This window comes from Xiphophorus maculatus, chromosome 10 (genome assembly GCF_002775205.1).
Source record: "Xiphophorus maculatus strain JP 163 A chromosome 10, X_maculatus-5.0-male, whole genome shotgun sequence".
Lineage (NCBI taxonomy): Eukaryota > Metazoa > Chordata > Actinopteri > Cyprinodontiformes > Poeciliidae > Xiphophorus > Xiphophorus maculatus.
In genome coordinates this window covers 15862424-15883187 of record NC_036452.1, presented here as the reverse complement: position 1 = coordinate 15883187, position 20764 = coordinate 15862424, and the positions used below count along the sequence as shown (strand labels likewise).

Below are 20764 nucleotides of genomic sequence, written 5' to 3'. Positions count from 1 at the left end.
TGACACCGCTGTGTTGTTTCATCGCCAAATAATATTTTATAGTAAAGCAACTAAAATGAACTTTTTTACAGGAAGAACAAGTAATCTATAATGTCCTAATCTGACACAAATCGGTCTGTCAATAATCTGTCGGTATATAAATAGACAGAATGTGACCGAAGATATTTAATCACCTGAACAAGCTGTGAAATGCTGCAGCTCTATTTTCCAGATCCTAATTAAGTGCATCATGTTCTACTTCTGTCCATTAGACTGATATACCTTCTGAATTATATTATGCTAAAGTCTTAACTATATTCTAAATCTGAGATTGAAATGTGTTTGCAACAAAAACAAAGGACATCAGATTAATATAAAAACAAGTTTAATAGTTTCAACATTCGGATGATTAATTTTTTCCCGTCTTACACTGAATTCCACTTGGTGACCAAGAGATAAAAGAAGATTTTTTTTTTTTAAAGAAATGTAATTTCCTTTTTTACTCCAGACTTCGAGAGTCAACAGCATCACTACAGTTTAAAACAAAGATTGGATCAAATGTTGTTGTGTTTTTTTCCTTTTCAGTTTGGCCCCTTAACGTATAACTTGAACCTTTGTAAAATGAAAAAAAAAAAGAATAAGGGTGAGTATTTTGGCTGCAATGAATGCATGCACCACAGTGTAATCTACACACTAAACTGGATTATTCTAGGGTATACAGCGTTCCAGTAGATTAAAGTCCAGTAGTTTACTAAACAGTTTTTTTTAAAGGATCTTCGTCTCTGTTTTAAGCTGATTTGCTTTTTCACGACAAGGTGGAACATATGAGGAGTAAACGTCTGAAGGATTTAAGAACTGATGAGGAGTTTTGCTAAAAAAGAAAAGGGTAAAGGGCAGCGCTGACTATTACTTCCTGTAAAGCCTGATCTTTTCTCTCACCAAAAATAAATACAAGCACATTTAGATAGGACCAAATATAAGACGTGTTTCATAGGCATGGTGAAAAAGCATGCTGTAGACAATGCACAAAAGACAATGTTGAAGTTCAACCCACGAAACTGCTCATAATGCATCCATCCAGTCTGATGCATGAAACTACGTGGACGACGCACACACATCTGCTTCGATCGCAACCTCTGAGGTGAATATTGTTTGTACATTCCACCTGTTTGTGTAGAAAAAGGCTTTATATATATATTTATATATATATATATATATCAGTGCTCAAAAAGCTGAAAACTATGTGGGTTGTGAAGTTTGATGCGTTCTAAAATCATTTGGTAAAAAACACGAAGGTGAATCGCTACAGGAAAAAACACATGGCGGGGACAGATAGACCTCAGCCCAACTACAATGGCTGCTAAATTCTTGCTTTGTTTTTCTCCTAATTATAAACTACTTCATTAATGCTGGATTATGCTAATTCATCTGGTGGATCTGATAGATTGTGACATGGCAGCAGATTAAAAACGATTCAAAACATAAAATATAATGGCCACTAGAGAGTTAAAATAAAAGCCGGGGTTATAAAAACTTAAGAAAATCATGGAAACCTAAATTAATGTCCTGTACAGATGCTCTTTGATAAAAATAATCATCTGAAAGTCAAATTATTCCAGTAATTCAGTTTTTAAAAATCCTCATGAATAGATTGATTATACATAGAGATTTATTTTAAGGTTTTATTTCTCTAAATTCTTCTAATTATGGCTTACTGCCAATGAAAACCCACAACTCAGTTACTCAGTAAATTTGACATTATTATAATAAAAATAACCGATTTTTAATGCTGAATATATATACAGGATAATATTTTTAGTACAGAAATGTTATGGTCACAGTAAGACCTGCTGATTTGATCAAATAAACAGCAGAAACTCAGTGAAACCCTTAGCAACAACCACAAAAGGTTGTTGCTAAAAATAATAATAAATTATATGCAGAGTCCTGTAAGCAAAGCACATTCATGGAAAGTGGAGTTGAAGGAAAAGAGCCACACTGAGCTGAATCTAAAACATTAACCCTTTTTTATCCTTTTTATTGGTCTGTTGTGTTATTATAATTTTCTGAGAACAGAACAGAATGTGAGGTTTTCAATAACAGTAAACCATGATGAAGAAACTGACAGCCATAAACAGTTGAACTATATCAAACTGTCTCTCCAAATGGAACTGTAAAATCAATTAACCTTTAAGAATTGATTCAATAAAAATGCTGTCAAGTTTTACATCTGCTCTTCACTGGTTGATTTATGAAAAGGTAAACAGTAATTTTTTCTTGTAACCATTTGGACTCACTTTATCAGTGGAATAAAAATGTAAATTGAAGCGCTAGGCCACATTTGTCAAACTCAAGGCCCGTGGGCCAAATCCGGCCCGCAGTAGGTTTTTATGTGGCCCTCAAGATTCTAGACCAAACACTGAATGTGCTTAAATATTATGTTATCAACCAAATTAATTCCGTTTTTATTCATTTACTGCCAAATTATATCAATCAGTCCCTCCAGTTTCTTCAGAATTATTGTGGAAATTCACAAAGTCAACAAATCCCAGCACTTTTCTCAGCTAATAGTTGGGAGTTTATTGTAGATTTTTCTCAAAAATTGTCAAAACCTTTCTTACTTGTACTAAACAGCTGCCTCAGCCTTAATTGATGTCAGATTATAGTCTATTATCAATACGAGTGATAAAAAGTCACATTTACCGTCATAAATAAGAGCAAATATTTCCAAATTACTACCACAAACACTTTTTATTGCAAAAAAATCACAAAATCCTGGAGGGACTGAAAAGATATTCAATAATATTATTTAATTTTAAGAACTCATTGATATTTTCTCAGTTTGTGAACAGGTTTTATCAGTACATCCTGGCACAACCGGCCCTTTAAGAGCACTCATGATCTTTATTTGGCCCAAAACAAAAATGAGTTTGACACCCCTGATCTAGACTATCAGGCAGTTTTGCTGACAGGTGCTATGACCAATCCCACGATCACAGGTGCAGTTTCTGCTGTCAAGTAGCATAAATAATTAGAACTAAAATATATACATTCACACACTCAAATGTAAAAAAAAAGAAAATGGCCAAAATAACTTGAGTGTCCAGTTAAATGTCATGCTGCATCATGTAGCTGCAATGACTTGTCAGACCAAGAAGCAAAAGACAAAAATAGATGTGGAATCGTCTGTTTTTTCTACCAATAAAGCTAAAAACAAGACTGAGAGGTCAGGAAGTTTGCAACACAAACACCATGTTTCCATGTAGAAAAGAGAAGCCAACATCTGATGTGTAAATGTGACACTATTGTGCTACAACCACCAACATTATAACCATATATGTACAGCGTGTTTAGTTTTCAGTAAATGTGAATAGATTTCGATATATCTGACTCTTCCTGTTGTCCGTATGTACAGAATAAATATGTACAGACGCATCAAGATTTACAAAAGTCCTGTGATTTCGTGATTTCGCACTTACCGAGGGGCTATGGCAGAGCAGCACAGTGGACGTTCTCAGGACAGAAACCAAAGGTCCTACAGGTTGAATAGGTCACAACGAAACCCTCCACAAGGCATGTGGCAAACTGCTGCTGTTCCTAACCTCGTTACATCAGTTTGACTGATTTTCAAGTTTTAATGCGGCAGCAGAAAACATCTGGTCCTGTGTCTGAACACGTAATTTCTTCTTTTTTTTTTCTTAAATCCTCAGACAAGATTCACGTGAAAAGCAAATACTCGCAGCTCCTTACACCAAGTAAACCGTACTCAGACATACATCTATAAATACTCTCATCAAAATAAACAAATATACAGATATCTTTGCACTTGCCTCTGGATCACCAGTAAAACCCCCAAAAATATCAGCATCATCAGAGTGTCCTATAAACTGGAACTGCAGGTGTAATGGCACTGTGATGAAAAAAATAAATTAATAAATATGTGCTTATTCATAAAAATACAGCACATTTTCTTTCTGGTGGTGCTTAAGATCTGTCTTTTTTTTGTTATATTGACAACAGACTGCTTGGTTTATTTCTCATGTGAAGCCTGGAGTGCAACACAACACAAACTGGTTCCAGTACTAAGCTGCTGCTGCTGCCAGATCTTGTTATCTTGCTGTAGCAGGATAAGCATCCACTGCAGACATAGTTCAAGATGATGTAGCTAAAGAGCTGCGTTTTTATAGAACCAGCTATACCAGCTTCATACTGAGTGAAGACCCCCATCACCTTCTACCCAAAGTGCTTGACTTGTTAGAACTGGGAAAATCTGTTGCAGTGTAAAGATAATTGTGATGCTGGCAGCTGCACTCATGACGCAACGCCTCGGAAAAGCATCCACATGGCTGAAGGGGAAGGACAATGACGCATGGGTCTAAAACATTTTACAAATAAAAAATCTGTAAAGTTTAGGCACGCCTTTGCAGAACCCTGTTTCACTGCGGTTACAGTATTTTAGGCTCTCTGCCAGATTTGCACATCTAGAGGCAGACTCAAACTCCATCAGATCGAATGGAGAGAGTCTGTGAAGATTGATTCTCAGTCTGACTGTGCCGTTTTAACATAGATTTACTTAGATCTAAACAAATCCTTTATAGATCTGGTTGTATGTTGCGTTGGAAGGTCACCTGGTTATATGGTTTGCTTCGTATAGAGGGTCTGGACCCTCAGCTTTCTGCCTCTCTTCCATCAAAGCCAGATTTCATCAAAATCCTCTAACAAACCTTCACAGAACAGATGCATTTATGCTGAGCTTAAATTACACTCTGTTATTTTGTTAACTCATTTTTTATGGATTTTTTTTACAGGTTTTGAGCTAAAAGGAAAAAACCCCAGAAAATCAAGCATCATTTTCTTTCCTCTCCCCACGTATTCTTGGAGTACATGTCTGACAATGTCACAGAGAGAGTGGGCTTTTCTTCCACAGTGGAGAAGCTGGGGTAGCAGCGTCCTGCTCTAGCACTGTAGCAGCTTTGTTGGAAAGTCCAGGCGTCATAATACCAGTCCTGCACATCCATACCATCGTAAATCTTCTCCAGACTGAGGAATGAAATATAAAAAGGTCCCATACAGCTTTAATTGCTGCCAAAACAATTAGAGTCTGGATTTCTCAATCTTTCATAAACTACAGTACGCATGTCACATCTTTCCAAGCTCCCTGCATGCATCCGTTAAAAGTAAAAATGTCCCCTATATAACTCTCCTCTTCATACAAAATACGATCTGATTGGATTCCTATTGTGAATATCTCATATACTCTGAAAATATATTGTATAAACAATAAATATCCAGTGTCTGATCTCCTAACTGAATGTCATTTTTTTGTTGTTTTGAAAGAAAAGCACATTATCGCCTACTAGTCTAAAATAATGCACTCCTGCTTTTGCTCCACGACACCAACAGTGCAACATCATGTCGTACAATTGTCACGTCACACACTAGCAAAACACACACACACACGCGCACCCACGCATACCGACACTCACAGTGAACGCTCAGGCTGGACAGAACTACACGAGCGAGGCATTTCAAACGGGCACCCCTGAGGAGTGGGGGGAGTGAAGTGGAAAAATGAATCGGTGTGGGAAACGAGCGGTGATGTTGCGTCACTCATTACACAGCAGCAGCAGCAGCAGCAGCAGCGAGGAACTCCCATTCCTCCAGCATCCAGACAGCCTCCTGCGTGGCGTTAAAGGCAATATTGCATGTTATTTAAATAAGGCAAAAACAAATAGAAAACATAGAAAAAAAAATCTTAAAATAATCCAGGAAATGGAACTGTAAAATGCTAATTGTGGATGAAATGGAAAGCTCCTTGAGGGAGGCGCTTGTTTTAACATGTCGGTTCCTCTAGACGGAGGGCGGGTGAGGTCTGACGGGGAGAGGGACGGGACACGATGCGATGTTGGGTCATAGCACTGTGCTTTCGGACTCCTCCTCAGAGTCTGCTTTGCTTTTTGGTGACAGCGGAAGCGCCTCTGAGTTCCTGAAGGGGGAGATGTACGTCAAGTCGAAGATGCTGTCCAGCTCCATGTTGATGACGGGGATGTCCAAGTTGCAGAGGGAATCTGGCAGAGCAGACAGAGGAGACAATAATGAGCACAGACATATAGTGTACAATGCTTAATTAGTTAAACATAAACAGGCAGAGTGAAGCGAATCGTCCTGATCAATGTCAAAGCACGATAAAGGGTTATCACAAGTGGAATGAATGACTAAAAGAATAAAGAAGCTCTGGAAGGATGCACCGTGTGGTTACTATACGTTTAGCAACATGCGTCTATTAAATCAGGAAATTTGGTTTCTGCTTCCCTGGCTCCATCTCATAAAATGAAAATTTTAGATAAGACCATTAAATACAGATTTATTAACTGTACAGTAAATAAACTGAATGACTGATCAGCGCAGTTTACGGCTTGGCATGGAGTCGTTAAGTAGAAGAAGCTTTTACAGCTTTACGGCTTTCATCTTGTCTGTATTGTTAGTTCTGGTACTCCAGAGCTTCTGCATGGAGGGGAAGGCATGGATTTTGTGTGACCTTTGACCTCAATTCTAGCATTGAAGAAATCCAGCCGCCCAGCGCATGCTGCTGATTCTGATTGGTCATTTTCTTTTTATCTTTTAACAAGACATTTTCACAGATAAAATTTTTAAAAATGAAGATTCACTAATTATCACTAACCAGATTTCTGCATTCATCTTAATTTAGTTTTAAATATCAGATCAGATTCTTTGCCTTTCCAAAGGACTACAGAGAAGTAGACAGAGCTTTTCCTACCACAAATTTTCCTTCCAATAAACTTTCCAGTAATACAACTGGATCCAGCATTCTGTGAAGCGCTACGTTTTTTTAGCATTCGCCTGTGTGGCTTACCCTCCTGGTGGAGGATGTACATTTCTTAATTAAAAATATTTTCATCTAGTATAATGACATTCTTTAATTTTTAGAGAAACTGAACTGGGTTTTTGTTAGTCGTAAGTAAGGCAAGTCGTAAATGTCAGAAATAAATATCTGAAATATACCACTATGTGTAATAAATCCAATTTCACAATTTGAATTCACATACATATGAATTCATTTAACTGTCAAATGGTGCCTGTGTGACATATTTAGACATTTTTACAAAGCATTGTCATGATTTCAAGTTTCCTCTTCATTTCACAAATCAAATCCTTCCATATTTTCTGAGAATGTATCCCTGCAGCAAGTGACCGCAGCTCAGTTAGTCAGAGTTTAATTATTATCTGTTCATCAAAGACACGACCAAAAACCACAAGATCAGAGTCATCTACAGCGATGTACAATGCTGAACTTCAATCTGAAGGAAATTGTTGCTTTGCTGCACCTTTTATGACATCCTCAGGGTAACGACTAGAAACCGCCACAGACAGGAAGTGTGCTTAAAGGGCAGTGATGCATGATAACAGTGTAGTGAGGGTCAGGAGGTCGGCGGAGACTGTGAATGTGGAGACTGTGAGATGGGAAGGTGCAGGATTCCTATTGGTGGACATGCGCCACTCTCAGCCTCCATGCAAACGCCAACAAAATGTGTTTAATGTTAGCAGCTGGATATACAAAGGGAAAGCAGCATCTGCCACTCTTACTGGCACCTCTGGTGAAGATATGGATAGATATGCAGTGATGTAATGCCCCACCGAAAAGCTTAGGAAAGAAATCATTTCTTTGATTTCCAATATATGGGAATAATTGTTCTTTTGAAACATTCTACAATGCACTAACCTCACAAGTTTGCAGCAATGAGATGAATATTTGATCTTTCTTCTGAGCTCAATCTGTCTAGAATAGGGTAACGATGTTCAAAGTGTGGCTCAAATGCATTTTTCTGGCACTTAGAATAACTTTATGTGGCCACAAAGTGCAAAACAAATGATGGTGAGTGAATTAAAGTTGGACAGAAAACGCTTTTCCTGGAAAAAGAAATGCATGTAATAATTGTTATGGAAATTTGGTGACCCCAGCAATCCACGTCCTGCTGCAGTTCTCTAATAGTGGTTCTTAACATCCTCCTTGTTAAGTTTAAAACAGTTCCAGCTGTTTTAAACTTAATTATTGCTCTTACTATAAATATGGACAATCTTAGGTGAGAAGCTATTTTTTGGTAGCCATTTTAACATACATATCGATTACCATCATTGATTACCTAAAGTTACCTAAAGTATTAAAAGTTTCTAGAAAACCTGAAAGAGTAAAGCAAGGAGTATGAAACTAGTGATTGGGAGGAAAAAAAGAAAACATGCAGGAACAAAACACTTAAATAAACGTGTTTTGTTTGAATGTTTCCTTTTGAATTTTTTACTCGTCTTCACCAGGGGTGCCAATAGGTGTGGACAGTGCTGTAAAAGTGTAACACATAATAAAAACTGAGTTATGCAGCCGCAGAGCAGAGAAACCAAACCCAAAATCTGCTTCCTTTAGCAGCATTAACTTGTCAAAAAGAGATCATCAGCGGCTCCATGTTCAGGTGAGATGGCAGAGGGGGCGGAGGGATGAGACGGGAGGAGAAGAGGTTCTTCGTCACAGGAAATCCTGCTTACCCTAATAACGCCCTCTGACACTTAGAATGATAGTGAACCTCGCCTCTCATACAGCTGAAATTCAAGACAACCAGAGCAGTCAGACAAGAAGGAAGAGTTAGATTTGAACAGGATGAAAATCTGCTGGAGATGAAACAAATAAATACATGAACAGAACATCAAGTTCAACAGCGACCAGCGTGGATAAAACCAAGACGTAGGATCAGAGTAAGAAAAGTAGGTGAGGGGTAATATTATCATTAGATCAGCTTGTCTAGAAAATGTGCTTAGAAGGATCTGGTTATCCAACACTTGGATGTTTTTTCAACTTCTGTTAAATATTTTAACATAACGTGACAGTATAAAGAGATGGGAAGGGAGGATTTTATGTAATCTTGTTGTAAAGTGTCACACATAAACATTGAATAACTTTACAAATTTACTGCTTGAAACTGTAATACTATTTAAAACAACTTTAAAAGTAAAATGAGACTTTCTCTCTCACATTGTCACTTTCAAGAAAAATCTCTCATCTTTTCATTTATAATCAGAATGATTATAAATGATTTTCTGTTGAAAATCACACTTTGTGGTTTCATTTAGGAATACCAAAACATCATTTAGAGGAAATAATGCTTTTTCTATTTCCAAAAAAATGGTTTAATACTATCAAAATGAAAGATTTCACTATGTGATTTAACCTATATTTGATTTTTTTTTATTTTTTTATTCCTTTTGTTGGTCAATACAGCAAGTTATAACTGGTCACCTTTATTTATTTTGTATTTTACAATGTAGCTCACTTTGTTTAATTTCTCTTATAAATACAATTTATATGTACAAAAGGATTATGGTTAGTTTGCTAGATTTAATGTAAAACCTTGGACAGCCACTAGGTGTCAGACTAGAGGAGCAGAGTTGAAGTCCAAAACAAAAAGAGCCAAAATCGCTTCAAGGAAACTTTACATCTTTTTATTTATAGAAAACCAGAACACTGGGGACTCTAGTCCAGTTATTTAGCCAGGAAACACTGAATATTAAGCTTGTTTAATAATTTGTTTATGTTTATCCAGTAGTATGGCATTAATATGTGATTATATCCAATGAAATCTGGACTCACTCTGGACTCTCGTTTACTAAGAACAATATATTATATATAGAGTCTAAAAATGTGCAATTGTAGCAATCCATCAAACTCAAATACATTTTGAAACGTGAAGCAAATTTGAAAATACAATTTAAAAAAAAGATTTAAGGTATATGTTAGGGTAAATTGTGTTACTAGTATTATCAAATATTCGTTGTATTATGTAGCCTTGTAGTTACATTTAGATAATGTTTACTTATATGTTTTACTTTTTATTTTTAGTATAAGTAATGCTTCTGTGTGTTTTAAATAATTCTGATTCTTTCCTAAGGCTTCCTTGAGAGAGAGAGGTGATAGATATTCTCAGCAGGACTCCCTGGGAAATGGAGGTGTTAGTTGCTCCCAGCAGAGTTTTAAAATCCTGCAACAAACTCTGCTTTGTGATACAAAGTCGTTGCTTTGAAGCTATGCAACGTGTCTTATTCCACACCGTGCCTGGAGCAAGAAAGATTTAGAGTATAGATAACATGTGTCTAGATAGTGAATGTTATTTAGCGCTGCAACCATATGATGAATGCTTTGACCCCACCCCATAGAGTTGCAGCGCCCCGTGTGGCAGGGTTTCCTGAAATCAATAAAATAGAGGAGCGGGAGATGTGTTTTTCAGAGCGGTTGGAGATTTGTAACTGAAAGCACATCTCTGTCTGCTCTCCTCGCGAGAAACAAAGAATCTAACTCTCTTGTCTTTCCTGTGTTTTGTTTAATAGGTATTTAGACCTGACAGTATACTAGGTAATTTCATGAGACTTCAAAACACAACTGTGCCATTTTGTTGTTCAGACGTCCAGCCACATTTGCTGCTATGTTACCTGTGGACATGCTTTCCCCAGGGGGTAAACCGTCCAGGAGACCGGATGAATGTTCCAGAGGCTGGGGGCTGCTGCCGGGTGTGGAGGGGGGCTGAGGCGGAGGCAGGTTGGGCCTCTGGCGGGGAGGCTTAGGGGTTGGTCTGGGCTTGGTGAGTGTGCCTGCCAGCGAGGGCGGAGAAGACAGAGATGGGGTGGTTGCCGTCTGGGACTGGCTCGGGGAACCAATGGTGGCATAACCCTGTGGGTAGCTGAAGCCGTAAGGGGAGGGTGTGCTCGGAGGGGTGGGCGACAGACTGACTGGAGACGGTTGACCTGTCGACTGGTCTGACATGGCTCCTGTCTGGCAGTAAGGGCCTTTTGGTGGGATAGGGGCAAGCTTCTTTGCTGAAACAAACAATAAAAAAAACAAGCAACAAGAGAACCTGAAAAGTGTACATGCCTGTCACAGTGTAAAAAGATTCAAACGATAAATCATTTCTAAACTTTAATTTGACCTTTACAGTTAAACTGAAATCAAGCTATTCTCTTAGAGAGAGAATGATCAAAAAACTAAAAAGCTGCAATAATGTGATTGCATAATGTGTTCACAACCTTATGCTAATTATTTGTTTTAGCAGTCAGTTCTAACATTTGGTCTTCTAAGTTCACCCAAATACACTGAAAATGATAAAAACCAAAATAAAGGTAAGCTGTAGTGGTAGGATTCTCATCAATTTTAGTCACCTGCATCCTTTAGATAAATCCATTTAAAATAAATAAAAAGTTAAAAAAGAAAAAGTTGATTGAAAAAAGGTTCAGTCAGGAGAAGGGCTCAAAAAGTCCCAGTATTGCATAAACACAATGGCACAGTTAAAACATTCATCAATAATTAGCAAGAGAAAAAATGGGACAACATGTTACTAAAATGGGATTTGTGAAAAGACAAGACAGAAATTCATCAGAGAGACAACAGAGAGCATTTCAGTAGCGCTGACAGAGCTGCAGGAATTTCTAACAAGCTGGATAAGTTTATGATCAGCACCAAACAACGATCACTTTTGATGGTAACACTTTATTTGACGGGGTGTGCATAAGACTGACATGACACTGTCATAAACATGACATAACACCTGTTATGAACATGAAAGAGTCTTTATGAATGTCTATGACTCTTGTCATGAAGTGTCATTCGGTAAATAATGACACTTTTAATGCAAAGTTGCTTTAAAAGTCCATTAAAAGTGCCAGATTTGCAATACTTTGTAAATAATGACACTTTAATGCAAATCTGGCACTTTTAATGGACTTTTAAAGCAACTTTGCATTAAAAGTGTCATTATTTGCCGAATGACACTTCACAACAACAGTCATAGAAAATTCATAAAAACTCTTTCATGTTCATAGCAGGTGTTATGTCCTGTTTATGACCGTGTCTTATGCACACCCCTTCAAATAAAGTTTTACCCTTTTGACCCAAAACCTTCGGGTGTCTCAAGAAAGCTGAAGAATCTAAGGGCCACTACGCAGACACATATCCATAGGTTTTATTTGAGGGTATTCGATTCAGGCAGAAAGTTTTGAAAGTGAATGTCATTCATGCCGCATGGTCAGGTCAGTCTCACCTCTCCTCAGACTGTGTGGGCTGTGCTCAGAGTGCTGTGACTGTCCACTAGGGGTCACTACTCCTTGGAGTCCCTTTTGTCCGATCACCGGAGACAGCTCTTTGTTTTTCAGAGTGCTACAGGAAAAAAGCAGGACAAAAACAGAGAGGTGTTGCATTATATTTTTATTATCAGCCATAATAAGCAGAGTAATGTGAGAAGAACCGCAGGTTAATGTCAAAATATCAGAGTGACCACTGTTGCACAGGCAGTGTGGAAATCTCCGATGAACTCTGGTGGCTTAATGGATTTTTCTTGCTTTTACAGAGGAGTGCAGGCAGAATGCCAATGTTTGCAGAACCTGAAGGTCGGATTGCAACCAGTTAAAATTCTCCCGGATTGTCATCACTAGGCTTTCACTCCCAGCAGCTAAACGGCGCTCTGATAGTTGAAGCTGAGGATGAAATCTTGGGCAAAACAACGTTTGTGTTTTCTCTAATGTCAAACTGAATCACGACTTCCCTAACATCTCCTCATCTGGTGTTTCCTCCGTGTTCATACTGATGTTATGATCCGACTGGACCTACTGGGCTCACTGGTATCTGACTCATGATCACCCACTGTTGTGATCGTATTCAATGGGAGCTTTGAATTCCCTTTGTTGCCTGGCAACCGTCTCCTGAATATCCAGGCAACATGGATGGTTATGAAATTTCCAAACATGGCAGTTGCATTAAAGATGAAGGTGGATGTAGATTGAAAAAAAAGCTTTAACAAGGTCCACGCACATTTTTTTAACCCTTTAACTGCCATGATGACTCTGGTGCCCTCATGAACCCATTGCCTGACACGGAAGTGTTAAACATTTATCTCCACATTTTGTATATTTATTGCTCATTTTAGAAGAGTTGTCCACTTTTAGCCCATTTTTAAAGAAAAATACTAAAGTTCACCACAAACTGCTGATTTTTTGATCAGGCCTGGCTTTAAAAAACATGACGGAACAAAAGAAAGAAAGTAAAAATAAATGAAGGAAATATGATTTAACAATAGAGATACTATTATAAAAGTCTGCAAATATAAATATTTTCAATACTGTTTTTTTTGTTTTTCGTACTTATGCGGGCACGATATCAAACGCAAACTGTTGTGCTCCATTTTTTCCAGGCATGCAGTAACCCTGCATTCATGACTGACTGGTGCAAACCACATAAACGAATGAAACTAAACGGAGTGGAGCTGGAGAGGGTCTACACACACCCTCCTCTCACCTCACTCCCGTTCCTCTTTGGCTCTGTGGTTTTTGCTAATTGTGTTGGAAGGTGGAGCGGGTTGGGTCTCCATTTACCTCTTCAGCTTGGCTCCTTTCTCCCGGCTACAGACAGAGGCTGCCCACGGAGGGGGAGCAGAAAAAGGGGCATTGGGAGGTTTAGGGGAGCCCAGGAAAAGGTCATGACGGGTAAGAACGAGCGGGGGTTTGATGTAAAGGGTGGAGCCATTTGTTTCGGACGGGGTTGCATGCATAGTGTCGGGCAGGGAGGCCCGTTTGGGCAGGTGCAGAGAGTTAGGTTTGGGGTTGGAGTTAACGTCAAGCTGCTGGGGGGACGGGCACGGGGAGAAGGGGAGCGGGGGCGGGCTGCATCCGGCTAGGCGTGGCGGAGGGGACGGGCCAGGGGGCACGACAGATTCAGGAGTGGGAGCGGCGGGACGCATACTCTGCAGTGCTCGGGTGTAGCTATAGTGGTGAGGGAACGAGTTGGAGGAGCAAGAGTAGGAAGAGGAGGAGGAACAGAAGGAGGGGTAAGGGGGAGGCGGTCGCTCCTCCTCAGGGGAGGGATAGACGTAACAGGAGTCGGACCAGTTGGAAGAAGCATCGTCTGAGCTGCAATGATAAGAATATCAGCGTTTCATGGGAAACTGAGCCATTGATGTACAGTACAGACCAAAAGTTTGGACACACCTTCTAATTCAATGGGTTTTCTTTATTTTCATGACTATTTATGAGGCAAGAAATCCCACTTATTAACCTGACAGAGCACACCTATGAAGTGAAAACCATTTCAGGTGACTACCTCTTGAAGCTCATCAAGAAAATGCAGAGTGTGTGCAAAGCAGTAATCACAGCAAAAGGTTGCTACTTTGAAGAAACTAGAATATTAGGGGTATTTTCAGTTGTTTTACACTTTTTTGTTTAGTGCATATTTCCACATGTGTTATTCATAGTTTTGATGCCTTCAGTGTGAATCTACAATGTCAATAGTCATGAAAATAAAGGAAACTCATTGAATTAAAAGGTGTGTCCAAACTTTTGGTCTGTACTGTATATCAAATTATTTGAACTTCAGGAGAGAAAGAGGCGTTATCGAAGTTTGTTCCATTAACAGGGCGGAAATCAGAAAAGGTGTTTGAAGAGAAAGATGGGAAACAAATAAATGAAACATGGATTTATGTTACTGAGACTAAAACTGAAACGAAAAGGGAAGTATAAAAAGTATTCACACCCCTTAATCTTTTTCATATTGTGTCACGTTTCAGCCACAAACTTCAGTGTACCGGGTTTTCATTTTATGGAGAAATATAAATTGGTGCATAAGTGCAGAGTAGAAGGAAATCGGCAAGTGGTTTGTATAAATAAAAACCGTAAAAGTTTAGCGATCATTTGTATTTGAGTTAATTGTTACCGGAGAAACAGTTGCAAGTTTGTTGTTGCCAAACATCTCAAGTTCAGTCCGATTGGATTGAGAGCATCTCTCAATCGTAACTGTGTTTAGGTCTGGACTTTGACTAGGCCATCTGAATCTGAGCCATTCCAGTGTAGTTCTCGATGAGTGTTTGAGGTTTTTGAACATGTTTTCTTCCAGGATTGCCCTGTTTTCAGCTCCACCCATCTTCTCCACTCTGATCTCCTCCAGAAAGCAAGCAAGCCAAATGCTGCTGCCACCATGCTTCATCATGTTTTCTTCCACTTATGTTGCAAATAGGCCAAAATGTCCTCATAACAGCTAGATCCATACTGAGGATAACACACAGCAGGATTGTATCTACTAAACAGGTGATTTCTGAAGGTAAGTTGTCCTACTGGATTTTATTTAGGGGAATCAGAGAAAAGGGGAATGAATAAAATGAACGCCATACTTTACAGATTATTTGTAGGAAGGCATTAATTTGGTTTTAGATCAAAGTTATGCACTAGTTTGTGTTGTCTGTCACATTAAATACTAATATTGATGTTTGTGGATGAAACCTGGCAAAAAGAGAAGTAGTTAATGGGGTGGGAAAACTATTACATAGCACTGCAAATGCTTTTATCTTCACCAGAAATTAACTTTTATCCACTTTGATCAACATTAAAGTTAAACAATAAACTTACAGAGGAATGAAATCTCTAAGTTTCACTCCTATCATCTTCTTCCTAAAGCAACGGTCAAAGTCACTTTTGGCAAAAAAAGTCAACTTATTTTAGGACGGTGATGATATGCAGTTTATCACTCCGGGAAAAAATGAAGGATTCTAAGAGTTTAGAAAAAATGACAGCAACAAAAACAGACAGGAAATGTAAAACACTTGATCAGAACTGAGATACTGAGGTTCATTCGGAGGTGAGAGGATGAATGACAGTACAGACAAACTGTAGGCTTGGTTTCTGGTTTCTGCTGCGCTGGGCGGGAGCCTTGTGTTGGGGGGAGGGAGACACCAGCATGTGGGAGGCCTGGGGTTCGGGGCAGGAGGGTGGGGCACCACGGCCTTACCTGGCTCGGTCGCTGCTAGTGGGAGGAGGGGTGGGGGACGGGGACGCATAGAAATCCCCAGGCTGCTCGGGGATGGGAGCGTCAGCGGGCGGGGTAGAGGGGTGCACGTTTGGCGGTGTTGAGGATGTTTTACGCGTCGATGACGGACCCCTGCGCGACACCCAAGAAGTGTCCATCACTCTGACCCCCATGCTGCAGTGGGACAGAGATGCACAGCCAATCATATGATAGGACGGTTTGGGCTGGAGGAGGGAGCGAGTTTAAGGTTTCCAGAATGTAAATTCAGCTTTTGTCTTGACACTGAACAGCTGATTCGAACACTGAGTTAACGTTAGTGAAATTATTATTTTATTTAATTCTGCAGATTCTCCTGAAAGCCATTGAGGTGCCTTGCTCTGGGTGTTTTACCACCATCAAAATGACAGAAATGTTATTAGATGGTAAAATGTGTTTTTAAAAACTCCATCCAGTGATGGTTTGCTTTCTGTAATAAAAAAAAGTGTAATTTGACAATACAAACACTGCTGAAAGGCAGAGAATTGGGTTGATGACATCACAACAATTATGTGACTTTTAAAGATTTTTAGTTAGGATTTCAGCCATGTTTGTTGACGATGAAAATGAACGACTTTAAATGGGATAGTTTAAGTTGCTGATTAAACCTGCAGTCCTTTTGGTTTCTGCTCATATCCACTGCACATAAAATGTTTAAATCCCAAAGTCTATTTAAAGATTCTCCCATCGTGGATTTTTGAGTAATGATCAAAACATCTGAATTTCAATATCTGCTGAAATCAATATTTCAAAATCCAGAAGGCTTGTCCCAAAAACATTTAGCGCCATTTTATGTTTGGTTTTGCATAAGTTTAATTTATATCTACCAGATTAAATCATATTCCATATGTAAACTGCTGCGTGCCATATGTAGTGGTGTTTATATGAGTAGATATTAAATTTCCCATTGTAAGCGAATGCAGCACATACTGATTTTGCTTTCCCTTGTTTTGTGAAGGTAAGCTTCCTGGGGGTTTCAACACCAAAACAGAATTTGTTGCAGCACAAGTTTCATGTGCATGAAGTTGTGCTGCACCGAGTGAAACGTAAAACTGCTGCACAGAGCTGAGTGTGTTTGTTTGGGCTAATTTGTAGGATCAGGCTCATTATAAGTGAGTCTGCTTGTTTAATGCTGCAGTTCTGCAGGAACCCTTGTCAGGACTTAAAAATCCGTGTCCTGCTGATTTTTGTACTTGGCACAAAATGATTGCTAAAGATCTTTGATAATGAAATCTTGTCTTTCCAGTCTGCAAAATCTTCCAGAAGGAGGAGGAGTTTGATTCAAATAATGTGACTAAAAACACAAAGCTGCCCATGAAAATATTCAAAAAAACTCTGACTTGTGGCTTTATCCATTATTTGACGACACCAGAGGCAAGTAAGTGTAAAAAACTGTTACCGGCAGGGAAGATTTGATCTTAATTAAATAATTTATAGCAAAACTGCAAAACAAAGAAAAAAAAAAGTGACAAGTTGTTCTACAGATAAAGTGAATGTGAAGTAAGTTTAATTGAATTTACAGAACATTTTATGTCCAGCCAGCTTTAAGATAAGGAGAACAAAAGTCAGTGTTTCCAGCTGAGATAGTCTTCAAACCTGAACATCTCTGTTCAGGGTGACTGAAGAGATGCATTTATGGAACCACAGAAAACAAAGTCTGCTCCATAGCAGTCAAATGTGTTGCTTTAGACACACCTGAATAGCAGAACAAATGATCAGCGACTGTCAGCTCCTTTAAATGTGCAGCTAAGACAAACATGATGGACGTGACAGGACTGAGAGACGTAAACAAAGTCTTACTTTACCTTTGGATCTTCCTTATGCTGCAGTGTTAAAACAGAAACAAGAACTGTGAGGACATTAACAAAGACCATCACACAAAAATAAGTTTGACTGTTGTCTTTTGCAGACGTAAGACCTTGAGGGGCAGAAACGAAGCAGCAGTAGAGAGGATTAGAGAAACAAGCCAAAAAAAAAGAGACTTAAAGAACAAACGATAGTCACGCTGCGTGTAAAATATGCGCTACTTTAAGTGTTTCAATGACATCCAGTCCAGGGAGAAAATTACTGCTCTATTTCACTCTAATTAGGTCAGTGTTTCCCTGATGGATACAACACAATTTCCCCCCAAAATGAAAGGCTTTCTGCAGCTCTCAATACATTTTCTCAAGTTTGGTTTTTCTATGTAGGTCTGGTTGGTTACTCAAAGGTTTGTCTTTGCTTGTGCTTTTTCAACATTTAAGAACCAAATCTCTTCACAGGATGTTGTTGTGGCACTGCAGTTTTTATATCAATGCACCTTAAGGAGAATAGTAATAAAGTTTTTATATTCCATGTTGTTCTATTAAATAACTGCAAAATAACAGGTAAAATAACTTCCCTTAATCAACAATTTTGTGATTTTTTTTCTTTGGCTGCTTCTTAAGCCCACCTAAAGTGCTTTTACAGCATATTGTGTGGTGAGAATGGTTATTGAAACCATTCGAAAGTCTCAGGTATTTGCAGTTTTATGCTATTTGTGGATGGTTATGGTTTCTAACCCTCACGAACAAAAAAAGTCCACTCTATACAGTACCTTGCTACTGCAACTTTTCCAGTTTGTCGCCTTACGTCCACAAGCTTCAATGTATTTTACATGGATTTTATGTGATCAATAATTGCAAAATTGTAAAATAGAGGGAAAATTCTACATTTTCAAAAGAAAAGGACTCGGTAGAAAAGTTAAAGCAGGGTTAGATACAATACAATACAATACAACAAATGCCAAACTACAAACACATCATATTTTTCTGAATCACTGAAAACCAGACTCCAGTTTCCTTTCTCTTCGGATTTATGCACTGCTTTATGTCGGTCTGTCCCATTAAGATCCCAACAGGTGTGGCTGCGATGTGACCAAATGTGGAAATGTTCAAGGCATGCGAATACTTTTGTATCTAAAGGCACTTTTGCAACTAAAATCTTTTCAAGATAAAACCCAGCAGTCTCCTTTCCATTAGTCAGACACTGACTGAATGCGTCTGCCTCATATCGCGTTTCTTTAGAAGCCTCATTCTGGTTTTTGATGAATGTTTTTTTTTTCCACTGGAAGCAGAGCTCCCTCCATTGATCAGTCCAGGTTTAATTAGCTCAGCTGCTCGCGGTCCCTGGGCTGCAGAGCTCAGCCTCCTCGCTGGGCCCCGATAAGACAGCGGGTGTAAGGAAGCATTAGAGGGAAAAAGACGGTGAAAGAGAAAGAAAGCGACTGGCTGGTTTTCCACTAATCCTCCTCCACGGCTCCCGGATTGTGGGAATGGTTATTTCACAGACTAAACTTCAGCCCCCGAACTGTCTCTTAACGGGACGAAGGCTTGAGGGCAGGTGATGCAGGGCGAGTCGTTTCTGTCCGCCTCAGGGCAAAGCAGCTTATTTACTGAGGTCATGTTGAAATCACAGGGGAACTTTCTTATTGGAGACAGGCATGAGAAATAAACCGTGTCTCCTTTTTGTCAGAATGGTGAGTAAGAATGTGAAACCTTGGATGATTCAGAGGCAGATAGACCTAACAACATCCAAAGTAGGGTGTCATTCATTAAGGCCAGAAATGTCAGCTTTGCAACATGTTCTCCAGGTTCATTTATGTTTAAAGTCTCATTCTCTGTGATCAAACGCTGCAGGATTCATATTGAAACCTATAAGCTTGGTTAAAACTTTAAATCCTGTACTAATGCCGCTCGGTCTCATTCTTTTCAACTGCAACGATGATCTCCAACCCCTTTTTTCCCCCCGCCTTCACTACAAAGTAATAAACTGTTTCATAGGTTAGAAAATGATCCCAGTACATTTTTCTTTTTAATAAAACCCAAACAAACAATCAACCTGACCTAGAAAACATCCACTGAGGAATAAAACGTCAAAATGCCTCAACACATGACTGATAATGTCATGCAACAGATCAAAGTGCACAAATGTACGGAACCAGACATGTATCTAAAATGTTGTGTTGTAATGGACAACCATTAATTTAAAGAGGCAGATAATAACTTAGCAAGAAAGCTCAATGAAAAACACAGAGCTGCATAGATAGAACTGCCTCCGACAAATAAAAGATCTTCATATGATTAATTTAAATAACAGGGTGTTATCAAGTCAGTTATTAACAGGGCACGTTTGTTTGGGAGATACGGGCTCAGAAAAGCTCTGCAGGCAGATTTTAAACATGCAAATCTTTTTACGTTGAATAGACGCAGGGGAAAAATCTAACTTTTTGGAAACAAGGAGGTGGTAGCATCATGCTATGGAAATGCTTTACTTCAGCAGAGACATGAAAGGTGATGATGGGAAGCTGAGTGAAGCTAAAACTAGCAAACCTGGAAGAGAAACTGTCAGAATCCCCAAAAGTATAGTGGATCAAAAGTATGGTGGATCAAAAGTATGGTGGAATGTTTTAGATCAAGGCTTATTCATGTGGTAGAAAGGCATAGTCAAAGTCCAGACTAGGCCATTAGTCTGGGAGGCTAACCATGCAAGCATTTGCTGGTTTTATTAATAAAAAACATAATTTTCTACTGCTATAGATTTATTTTTCTTGGTTTATCCCATGAAAGTGTTTGATTGCAGTGTGATACAGTGTTAAAAAGTCCAAGAGGCATAAATACTAACAAGCTATGTTTACACGTTCAGCTGAAAGTGCAGCTGATTTGACTCGTACCCGTCTTTCTTGTAGAACTCCAGCATCATGTTGTCCGTGGCGACGCTCAGCGGCCGTCGGCTCTGATCGTTCTGCCTCCGGTCCACCTGATCCAGGTCCGGAGACGGCATCAGGCTGTAGTTGGCGTTGTGGTTGGTGTGGACTGGGCTGCCGTAGTTCCCGGTGACATTGAACTCAATTTCTAAGACAAATAAAATAAACAAAGAAAGAAAAATTCAGAG

General features: G+C 39.1%; 1 protein-coding gene across 7 annotated transcripts in view; it reads right to left on the bottom strand.

Moving 5' to 3' along the window:
• Nucleotides 1–2851: 2851 nt before the first annotated feature.
• Nucleotides 2852–20764, bottom strand: part of LOC102237961 (rho GTPase-activating protein 44-like) — a 62905-nt gene continuing 44992 nt past the window's right edge. For 2 of the 7 annotated variants that reach the window (XM_023341125.1, XM_023341122.1), the window contains exons 16-22: nucleotides 20544–20724; nucleotides 17659–17676; nucleotides 15800–15991; nucleotides 13399–13932; nucleotides 12072–12187; nucleotides 10471–10854; nucleotides 5890–6047 (exon numbers count right to left, since the gene is read on the bottom strand). In XM_023341125.1, coding sequence (XP_023196893.1) covers nucleotides 5890–6047; nucleotides 10471–10854; nucleotides 12072–12187; nucleotides 13399–13932; nucleotides 15800–15991; nucleotides 17659–17676; nucleotides 20544–20724 — 1583 coding nt within the window. Of the gene's footprint in view, nucleotides 6048–8535; nucleotides 8590–10470; nucleotides 10855–12071; nucleotides 12188–13398; nucleotides 13933–15799; nucleotides 15992–17658; nucleotides 17677–20543; nucleotides 20725–20764 lie in introns of all 7 variants that reach the window. The other 5 variants (XM_023341123.1, XM_023341121.1, XM_023341124.1 and 2 more) reach the window with 5 other exon arrangements.